At 56.2% G+C, this 10,267-nt stretch overlaps 1 protein-coding gene across 1 annotated transcript; it reads left to right on the top strand.

Moving 5' to 3' along the window:
- The first annotated feature begins 24 nt into the window (after positions 1-24).
- Positions 25-9,241, top strand: AHSA1 (activator of HSP90 ATPase activity 1). The gene is made up of 9 exons (XM_075531984.1): positions 25-265; positions 1,673-1,863; positions 3,731-3,813; positions 4,184-4,301; positions 5,604-5,692; positions 6,314-6,445; positions 7,445-7,546; positions 8,612-8,663; positions 8,848-9,241. The coding sequence occupies exons 1-9, from the start codon at positions 186-188 to the stop codon at positions 9,018-9,020; spliced, it is 1,020 nt and encodes a 339-aa protein (XP_075388099.1). The 5' UTR covers positions 25-185; the 3' UTR covers positions 9,021-9,241.
- Positions 9,242-10,267: the final 1,026 nt, after the last annotated feature.

The following is a 10,267-nucleotide window of genomic DNA, read 5'->3' as shown; positions in this document are numbered from 1 at the left end:
GGTGGGATTGGGGAGGAGCCGGAAGTGAGACCGGGAGGGGGTGAAGGGTGGAGGGAAAAGCAAGCCGGGGAGATTTGCGGCCGCTTCTAGTAGTTTCCAGGCGCTGCTGGGCGACCGGGACCGCGCGGTCCTGAGGCGGTGGCTGTGGCTGCTTGGGAGTCGGTGGCGGTGAGATCGAAGAGCCGATGGCCAAGTGGGGTGAGGGCGACCCACGCTGGATCGTGGAAGAGCGGGCGGACGCCACCAACGTCAACAACTGGCATTGGTGAGGGTCAGCGGGGCAGGCCGCGGGAGCACTGTGGTTGGGCGGCGTTTGCGGGGGCCCCTGAAGCCTCGGTCGGGACAGAGCTGCGGCCGAGTCAGCCCTGCGCCGAGTTTGAGTGGCCCCTCCTGGGGAAGAGTGCGGGGCCCCAAGCCCCGCCACCACCGCCATCCCCACCACCCGGATCTCGGCTTATGTGTGGGGAAAGGGTGCTGGCGCGGAGGGGTGCGCCCCGGCGGGGGGCGGGGCGGGATTTCAGAGAACCCAGAACAAAACCCTCCAGCCGCCGCGTTCGTCCTTCCCACACGTGGCCGCAGAAGCCCGTCGGACACAAAAGTACCAGCGTGGGTCGTGTTGGGCGATTGCCGCGTAGAGCTGGGCGCCAGGGGCCCGGGAGCGTCCTTTTGTGGCTTCCGTGCGAAATGAAAAGCCGGTTCCGGGGCTTGAGGTTTGGAACACGCTCCGCAGATGCTGGGAGCTCTGGGATGCTGAAGCCGCTGCGGCCTCTCACCCGGAACTATTCTGTGGGTTGCATTGTAACTTTTAAGGACGGCCCCCGCGTTGCCGGGCAATCTTGCTTTTAGAACCTCGGCGTGCTTAAAGGCCTTCGGCGCTTGTGGTGAAAGGCCCCTGAACTTTGTTCGTTCTGTGGTGGCGTTCACAGTGATCTTATACTTGGGTTTGTTGCACCTCTTTGAGCGCACGCTGTCTCCCCTGGTTTGTACACTGGAAGGCACGTGGCTTTTCTTCCGTTGCAGCCTGCCTTTCTCAATACAGGGTGCTTCACCTGGTTTTGTGCGTGGTATTAGCCTTCAAGACCTGGGCTTGCATGGCTCGCCAGGCCTCTTAGATAGCTCAGACTGTGTCAGGTGTTTAATGCACAGTCTGGGTACGGCCGGTTAGACCCCCGAGTTATAACGAGGTCGAGGTTATTGGTTTCTTGGTATGCCCCATACAGGACGATTAACTAAGCCCTGCACTTAGGCAGCCTGACCTGAGAAGGTGTGCAAAGTTTTCCACTTGGTTAAGTAGCTGCACCAGTTCCACTTGGTTAAAAAGGCAAATCATGAACCGCACAACATCGTGCTGGGAAAGAAAAGCCCAGCTTCCCATTTAGTGTGCACCAGTTTGCACAGCAATGGTCCCTTCCACGGGAGAAAAGGAGGTTGTGTCTGCTCCTGTGAAGATTTCCAGCCTCGGAAGCCTCCTTGTAGGTTCGCTGTGACGGCGGTGGGTTTGGGTTTTGCTTTGGGGTGGGGCTGCAGACAGACTGCAGAGTGGAACTCAGGGTTTTCATGCGCTTTTCAAACTGTTGTTTGTCAGCTGCTGTTTCTTGTGTCCTCTTGGATGGAGCAAGCAGTGGACCCCCCCATGTGGCTGCCCACCCATTGCTGTGCTTCTGTTTTGCAGGACGGAGAGGGATGCTTCAAATTGGTCCACCGATAAGCTGAAAACACTGTTCTTAGCAGTGCTGGTGCAGAACGAGGAAGGCAAGTGCGAGGTGACAGAAGTGAGTAAGCTCGATGGAGAGGCGTCCATTAACAATCGCAAAGGCAAGCTTATCTTCTTTTACGAATGGAACATCAAACTGAACTGGACAGGTGAGTCCATGCTGGGCTGCCATGGAAGGGCTTCTGAGGGGCCAGAGAGAACTGTTGGAGACATGCCCTGTTGCCGTGGAGGCCTGTTGGGTGTTGAAATGTCCATTCTGCCACTTGGAGACTCCTCAAGCCCCGCCAGTGACTAGGCTGTTGTGTCTTTGGGGCTTGGTGTGTGTGAGGACATGTAAGTGACCTGCCACATCCTCAAGACTGACTTCTTTCCCAGGGGATTTAAAGGGGAGTAGGGAACATCCCTGGTCTTGGTCTTGTCCAGGGAGAATCTAACGACTTAGACCACGTGCAGATGGTGATGCTGCGTGACTTGGATTTGGGCTGTTTTCCTCTCTAGCTTCACAGCCATTTCCTTCAGGAAAGAAGCAGGGACCAGGCTTGTGCTTCCATGGATGGCCCTGCAGCGGTGAGGCTGATCCTTAAAAGGCGCTACAGCAGCATGAGATAGCTCCTGTTTGTGTGGGACAGGCTGTGAAAGGAAATCTGGGCTTCTCTAAACATCTTTCGAAGGGATGGGGATTCGGAGGGAGAAGGTTGGTAAGCTTGCCTGCCTACCAACCGATACCTTTCCCCAAGAAGATTGTTTTGTTTTTTCTTTAAAGTAGACCTAAAATACAGTAGTCTGGACAAAACCTTAGGTATTATTTTGTCCAGTCTTTTTATAGAGAAACAGACCTAGAAAATTAGATTGGAATCGATGTCTTGCTGATTACATTTGAAATCCTGTTCATTTTTTTTATTATGACACGTGTTCTAAATATTGCTGTGCTCTGTGAAACTTCTCACCGAAACCGTGGGGCTTAAAAGAGAGGTGTGTGTGTGTGTGTGTGTGTGTGTGTGTGTGTGTACGTACACACCAAAAGAGAGGTGTGTGTGTGTGTACGTACACACCAAGAGAGGTGTGAGGGGGGGACCTAATGAAAATAGCTGTGCAGGTTTACATGTGAACTCATAAATACATGACTCCTGCAATAAAGGTGGCACTTTACATGGAAAACAATCCGAAGGTTACTTTGCAGAGAGGGCATTGGAAGGGCTGTAACACGCGCGTTGCGGGCAAGTAGCAGAAGGAAGAGTGTCAGGAATTGGAAAGGCGGCGACAGCAGATGGTGGCGCACGAGGGGCTCCTGATGCCACGTCCCCTGAGCTGATCTAACTGGGAAATAGGTGTTTGTTTGCTCACCCCACCTAACTCTGCCCAGGTTGGTGCAGGTCTCTCACAGGTGAAGCTGGTTCCCTCACATCATTCGAAGAGATTGATGTTCCCCAAACGGCTTTGAACCTGTTCAGCCATGGCCCACACAGGGAAATTGGAACAGACCTAAATTTGTAAGATAGGAAGGTATCTGATGGGAGAGGCCGTAGCATGGGGAACTTGGAAGAGGAAACGCCTCCTGACCAGAGATGGGCTTATTGGCAAGACGTGGTCGGCCACCATCTCTGAGCTGGGCGTCTTTGTTTCTGCCTCTGATGGTCAAGAGAGTTGGTTGCTATGCAACGCGCTCCCCATCCTACGTTGGAGAGTTGGTTGCTATGCAACCCCCTCCCCATCCTTTGTTTTCTAGGAGGGAGATTATGTTTCTAGCCAGGTGTGTCGCCCATAACTTCTCCCATATACTCATGTTTTCAAATTCAGGCCTGTTCTGGTGTCGCTTCACCTGCCCTGACTGAACTGGGGTCCCCTCAGCAGGCCGGCTGTGTCAGATGCCACACTGACTGTAGCCCGGGGGGGGGGGGGGGTGGAGGCATTTCTTCTGAGGGGCTGCGTCGGCGGCGTGAGTGGTAGATGGTTAGGGCTCCTGAGCAGCAGGCCCTCCCTGCAGAGGGTAAGACTGATGGCCTTTGTTCTTCGCAGGGACCTCAAAGTCTGGAGTGCAGTACAAGGGACACGTGGAGATCCCCAATCTGTCCGATGAAAACAGTGTGGAGGAAGTGGAGGTTTGTGCTTCCCAGTTCCTCTCCCCCGTCCTCCACAGCCTCTTGCTTCACGTGAGAGAAACTACCCTCCGTGGAAGACTCCTACCCACCCCCACCCCCCCGCTCCGAGCCTTCAGAACCCCAGGCGGCAGCTGCTGTGCTAGGTGTCTGCTGAAGCTTCCAGAGCAGCTTGTGCTGCCTTGACTCGCCCGTGGCGTTAGCTGGTGGCAGGGGCGGTGTGAGGCAGCATTCCCGGGCTTGTTTGAGCGCCTGGTCTGCTTGCATTTCCTCTGGAAATGTCAGCATGAGCTGGCTGCTTAGCACCCACGGTCCACCGTGTGGGCGTCCGTCCCTCAAGTGATTCACCACCTACTTCTGATCTTTCACCCAGATTAGTGTGAGCCTTGCCAAAGATGAGCCTGACACAGATCTCGTGGCCTTAATGAAGGAAGAAGGGGTGAAACTTCTCAGAGAAGCAGTGGGAATTTACATCAGCACCCTCAAAACAGGTACCCCGTGAGTGGTACGTCTGCCTTCAGGAGGCAGTCCTCCACCTGTGGGACTCTTTGACGGAGGGCTCGGCAGTCCTCTCGCTGGCAGATGGGTAAGGGCGTGCGGGGAGGGGTCCTTGCTCTCAGAGCCCATCTCTGAGCTCCGAGTAGGGGCAAGACGTAGAGCTGTGTGGCCGAACATGGTGGCTGCTGAGCGTAGAAATGGGACTGGTGCAAGCTGAGATGGTCTGAGCATGCCGGGCACAGTGGGGATTGAGGACGTAGGACAGGGGGAGCACACTAGGCGTCCAAGGGTGGTACAGACTGCTAACATGCTGACGTTAGTCTCCCCCAAAGTGCCTCTGGAGACAGGCCTGAGAGTCAGCTTCCTAAAACCAGCCTTTGAACACCCTCTGGCGCACACGTAGTTCAGCGGAATTGGTTTTAGGGAGCACACAGTGATTTCAAACAGCATAAAAGATCTCTTAAAATACTGGCATATTAAAAAATTTAGAGGTGTGTTATTGAGATTCATTTCACTTTTTTTCTTGTTTAATGTGGTTACTGGCAATTTTAGGTTCTACTTTAAGGATGACACGGTGTGGACAGCGACTGGTCTAGAGACTTAGCATCAGGACTTGCTGCTTCAGTGACTCCCGCACTAAGAGGGTCACCCCCAGGGAGGGGCGCTCAGGTGCTGAGCCAGGCTTCAGCTCAGGGTCCTGCTGGCTGATCCTGAAAACAAAGAGCATGTCCCGTTGGCAGGAGCCTGGAGGAACCAGTGCTCTGCGGCCACGACGGGGCCGGGCTGTTGTGCAGGGATGAGGCCGAGTGGAGGAGAGAGGCAGAACACTCCCACTGCAGGGGAGGGGGAGGGTTCCTGCTCTTGGGTCAAGGAGGGTCCCAGCTACCCTCTGTAGGCAGCCTCTCTGGGTTATAATGTGTTGCAGTGGTCCCGTTGGGGCTCAGCTGTTTCCAGCAGTCTTGGGGTAGTCTACAGTGAACCTATGAGAGCCGGAACTGGATGGGACCAGCTCGGTTTTCCGGGTCTTGCAAGTTTCCTGCCTTTCCCAGGCGGCCATCGTGGTGCTTGCTGTTGGTCCTGGTGGTGGTGTCATAGGTTCACTGCACGTCCAGTCAATGGCGGCCAGACCACTGGCTGACAGACAGGTCCAGGTGACGGGTAGGCAGCCTGTCCTTTTCCTGGCCGTTCACGTACTCATTGTGGCTTAAGATGGCTCATGTTTGTCAAGCGATTTGAAGCCCTGTGTGGCAGCTGCTGAGAAATGCCTTCCAAGAGGTGGACTTTTCTCTTTCCAGAGTTCACCCAGGGCATGATCTTGCCCACCATGAACGGAGATTCGGTAGATCCCGCCCGGCAACCAGCCCTGAAGGCAGAAGAGCGGAAGGTAATGGTGCTCCCCTGTGACGGGCAGGGGTCGAGACTCTGCTTCCTCCTTAGGTCGGCATCTCAGTTCTAAGCCAGAGCAGCCTACAATCTGCTCGTGATGTTTCTGAGGGAGTCACAGTAGCTAGTTGGGTGTCTAATTCTAACCTGGTTTGTGTTCACTTCAGACAGGTCCCTAGCATAAAGGAGACGTAGGCTAAACAGGGGCTTAGAGGCTGGCTTTTGACAGTGAGGAGGTGATGTCCACATACTCTATCTGGGGGTGAAATGCATGTGGCTCAGGCCCAGCTCGGGCTGTGAGGCGGGGACGCCGCCGCCAGAGCCTTAGCAACTCCTCGGAAGAACCCACGACCCGGCCGCTCTTTTTAGCCAGTGGGTTTTCAGATGAGCATCAGGCTCTCCTTTCTCCTGGAAGGACTGGGCGCTGGGGTGTTTCAGGGAAGTTCCCCTGGGGACGAGGCGAGCCTGTGCACAACTTCTCCCCAGCCGCTGGAGCACTCTTGCTCTTGGAGTTGGTGAGACGGTACATGCGAATGAACTGAACTGGCCCCGAAGCCCTGCAGGATGTGCACACCGACCTTGATGAGACTCTTAGCTGACATGCTCCCTGCCGCTTTCACAGGCGGTGAAGTCGGCGCCTTCGAAAACCCAGGCCCAGCCTGTTGGTGTCCGAATCCCCACGTGCAAGATCAGCCTTAAGGAAACCTTCCTGACGTCACCCGAGGAGCTGTACAGAGTGTTCACCACCCAGGAGGTGAGTGCCGTCCTGCCTGCCAGCCCAGGGGCTCATCTCGTGCAGAGGAGGCCTGGTGACGGGCTGGCAGCTTCCTGTAACAGGCATGTGCAGAGTCTCATCCGGAGGACGCCTCTGCGGAGCTTTCCTTTCTCGTTTGGGGTGGTCTCAGTGGAACCGCTGAAGCACTTGTGTTGGAACAGAGCAAGGGCACCACGGATTCCAAATGAATTGTGCCCGCTCTTGGTGGGCGCCCTCCAGTCAGTCTGAGTGACCCCGTAAACAATAGCAAAACGCTGCCTGGTTCTGCTCCACCCTCACAATCCTTGCTGTGTTTGAGCCCATCGCGGCAGCCGCTATGTCAGGCCATCTCCTTGCGAATTGTCTTTTCCGCCCATCCTCTGCTTGACTCAGCATGATGTCCTCCAGAGACCGGCCTCTCCTGAGAGCACCACAAAGTCTCACCAGCCATGGTTCTAAGGAGTGTGTTGGTTTTACCTGACCCACGACAGGCGGACAGTCCGTGGGGTGCGCAGGATTGCTGCCCAGCATAACTCAGAAGCATCAGATCTCTGGGCAACTCGTTCGTTGTCCAGAAAAACCATGGCTGGGGTCAGGTGCAGCCTTGTCCTCACAGGCCCTCTGCATGTTAGCACTTTATTGTTACTGTTCTGTGTGTTAGCAACAGAACCCCCCCCCCCCCCAGAAAGGTTTACATAGTGAACTAAATTGGAGTGGAACTGGGTAAGAGGGAGAGTCCCTGGGCCTGGCCACTGGGGAAGGCATCCTCACTGGAAACTTGAGGCTTGCAGGTGAAATGGGGTGGTAGCCATGAGAAGCCACCCCCAGGAGTGGGGTCCCTGGGAACTGTAGCCCTGGTGCTGAGCCCTCACTCTGCAGCCAGATGTCTCCCCATGACAGTGGCTGAGGCAGAGCCCGGTGGAACCGGAAGCGGGAGTCCAGGTGGCAGGGAAACCACGGTTCCGGCTCTGACTTGTCCCCGGCCCTTCTTGTCTCCAGCTGGTGCAGGCCTTCACCCATGCTCCCGCAACCTTAGACGCAGACAGAGGCGGGAAGTTCCACATGGTGGACGGCAACGTCTCGGGGGAGTTCACTGACCTGGTGAGTACCTGAGCCCCGGGCTCGGTGGCCATGTCTTCTCCTCGGTTCTAGAAAAGCTCCGTAAGACTGGCGTCACTCCCCTGCCCGGCTAGGGCTGCTTCCTGAGCGGCGAGACGAGTTCTGCCAGGAGAAAAGAGGCTGCACACGGTGGCAGTTTCTTTTCCAGCTTTTGATCTGTGGCACTGAAGCTTCCCTGGGCACAGTGGGCAGGGCTAACTTGGGAGTCTGGGGAGAAGCAGTTGCCTGCACCTACCTGGAAGCCCCCAGCCCCGTGGTGCTCCAGGCCTTCAGTGTGTGGCACTAGGATCAGTCACTGAGTACTGCGTCTAGGGTCCACCTGACACGTGCACGCGCGCGCGCACACACACGAGGGTTTGTGTCCCAGGTAGACATTGAGACGTGTCTTCTGGGATCAGCAAGGCACCGTCTCAGTGGTGTGAGGGTGCCTTCAATCAAAGCAGGCTTCTCGGGGGGCTGCTGGGTCCGTGAAACTTGAGGAAGAGAGGTCAGCTCAGAAGGTGATGGTGACATTTTTGGGGATCCCAACGGGGTACTCTTGCCGGATTCTCTGGGAGGCCCAGGATGCTCACTGGGACTTAAGTAGGAAGAAGTGTTAAGAAGATTGAAAGCTGCGTGCAGAGAAAAGGGCCAGGAAGGTTGTGCTAGGAATGGTTTCCCACCACGACAGTACCTGCCTGCTCTCCAGGGGGACGTCGGGGGGACCAACCACTCCCGCGGCCACCATCCAGACTGCTGTTTGCTCTCCAAACTCAGAGAACATTTCAAAAGAGCGGGATTTGGGTCCCTGAAGATGGCGTGTGATACGTAGGAGAGTGCAGAATTCTGCGGGGCAGGGCCTAGAGCCGGAAACTCATCCCCTTAGACATGGTGGTGGCTGTGTCAAGAAACGCTGACTCCCCACACGGGTGTTCTGTCCTAGTGCAGGCTCCTAGGACGTGGCTTAGCCTGGGGGACAGGCAGGCGCTGGGCTCTGGGAAGAGGGCCGTTGGGACTGAGGGTCCTCCTGGTCAGACTTGGGGGAGACTGACCGCCTTGTGCCTTCAGGTCCCGGAGAAGCACATCGAGATGAAGTGGAGGTTTAAATCTTGGCCAGAGGGTAAGCAAGCATACTGACTTGTTGCCACTGCCCTCCCCCCACCCCGGGGGGCAGGACTTTTTCTTTTTACATGTGGCCAGGAGTCCACATCCCAAGAGGCAGGTGGGATGGATGGCGGGTTAGGCCACGGGGTCTCTTGGCCTGAGGCCCCGAGCTGACAGCCTGCCTCTGCTGGCTTCCCCAGGGCACTTCGCCACCATCTCGCTGACCTTCACCGACAAGGGCGGCGAGACGGAGCTGCGCATGGAAGGACGCGGCATCCCGGCGCCCGAGGAGGAGCGGACGCGGCAGGGCTGGCAGCGGTACTACTTTGAGGGCATCAAACAGACCTTCGGCTACGGCGCCCGCTTGTTTTAGAGCCAGCAGCTGCGAGGCCCCACCGCCCCCATGTCCGTCCGGCCCTCTCCGGACAGGGGCTTTGACTCACAGGATTGCACCATCCCAACCACTAACTGGGGGCTGGGGCCCCTCCTCTCCACATACACCTGGGTTTGTGCATGTTTTCTGCTGGGTGGGATCCAAGGGCAACTTCTCTTTTTTTGTGTACATACGCTAAGTAAACCTAATTTAAAAACTCACACATTGAAAGGTGTGTTGATGTGGGTGGCTGGTGTGAGGACTTTGTATTGTACTTAAAAACAACACACCACAAGGGCTTGGTGGACTGGCCTCTATGCTCGGTGAGTAGATGTCATTGAGGCACGAGGAGGGATCCTGCTTCTCCCTGGCAGGCTGTCCAGGGCAGCCACCTTCCTGCTGCCCCTCCAGGGAGGGCGGAAACCGCAGGGAGAGGGGCAACAGCATGCGGGGCTTGCACATGCCTTGGCCCCGTGTCCTCCGGTGGGATAGACCACTGCCAGGTGTGGCTGCAAGGCACAGGGAGATCTCCACCTGAAGCACCTCCGTGCTGCACCGGCTGCTACACAAGGGAGCTCCCCACCACCTCTCCCCACCATTGAGCCCAGTGAAGTGGATTCTCTCGTTCCTGTTTGCTAAGAACCTTGACCTGTCACTTTTTCAGTAACATTTGTCAAATCCAACTGCTAGTGTCGAGCAGAGCAAGATAGGGAAATGAGGCCCCTAACCCAGAGCCTCTGCTCAAGCGAAGACAGCTTGGTTCACCCCACCGAGAGGCTGCAGGGAAGTGGTATGAGAGGGGGCACGAGACATCTGTGGGGAGGAAAGCCTCATCCCATTTTCCCATGGACTTTCTGAAGACAACCCCCCGTCTCCCCAAGATCTGCTCTAGTAGAGCAGAGAATCCCAGGCTCCTTGGTATCTTCAGAAAGGGGAATCTACCAGGCTCACCGCCATCAAGCCAACGGAGACGTCTGCCACGGGCCCGGGAGTGAGGTTCAGAAAGGCTGCCCCGTTGTGTGAGGCCAACGTGACTACCTGCCAGCAGGGGGCCCACCTTCCCGGACAGGCCTGCCCTGGCTTCCTGCACACACTCCACCTTCTGTGGTTACAGCCATTTCCTTCTATTTTTGCCTGTTTTATGAGGTGGTGAGGCCTGCAGGCTAATCCGACCAGCAAGGCTTGCCCAGAACTTTGTAGTTAAAAGTTAGGCAAAAAAATCACTATTGATTTGCGTCCTGCATACT

Source organism: Tenrec ecaudatus, chromosome 14 (genome assembly GCF_050624435.1).
Source record: "Tenrec ecaudatus isolate mTenEca1 chromosome 14, mTenEca1.hap1, whole genome shotgun sequence".
NCBI lineage: Eukaryota > Metazoa > Chordata > Mammalia > Afrosoricida > Tenrecidae > Tenrec > Tenrec ecaudatus.
The sequence above is the reverse complement of the archived record's forward strand: the minus strand, read 5'-3'. Positions and strand labels throughout refer to the sequence as shown.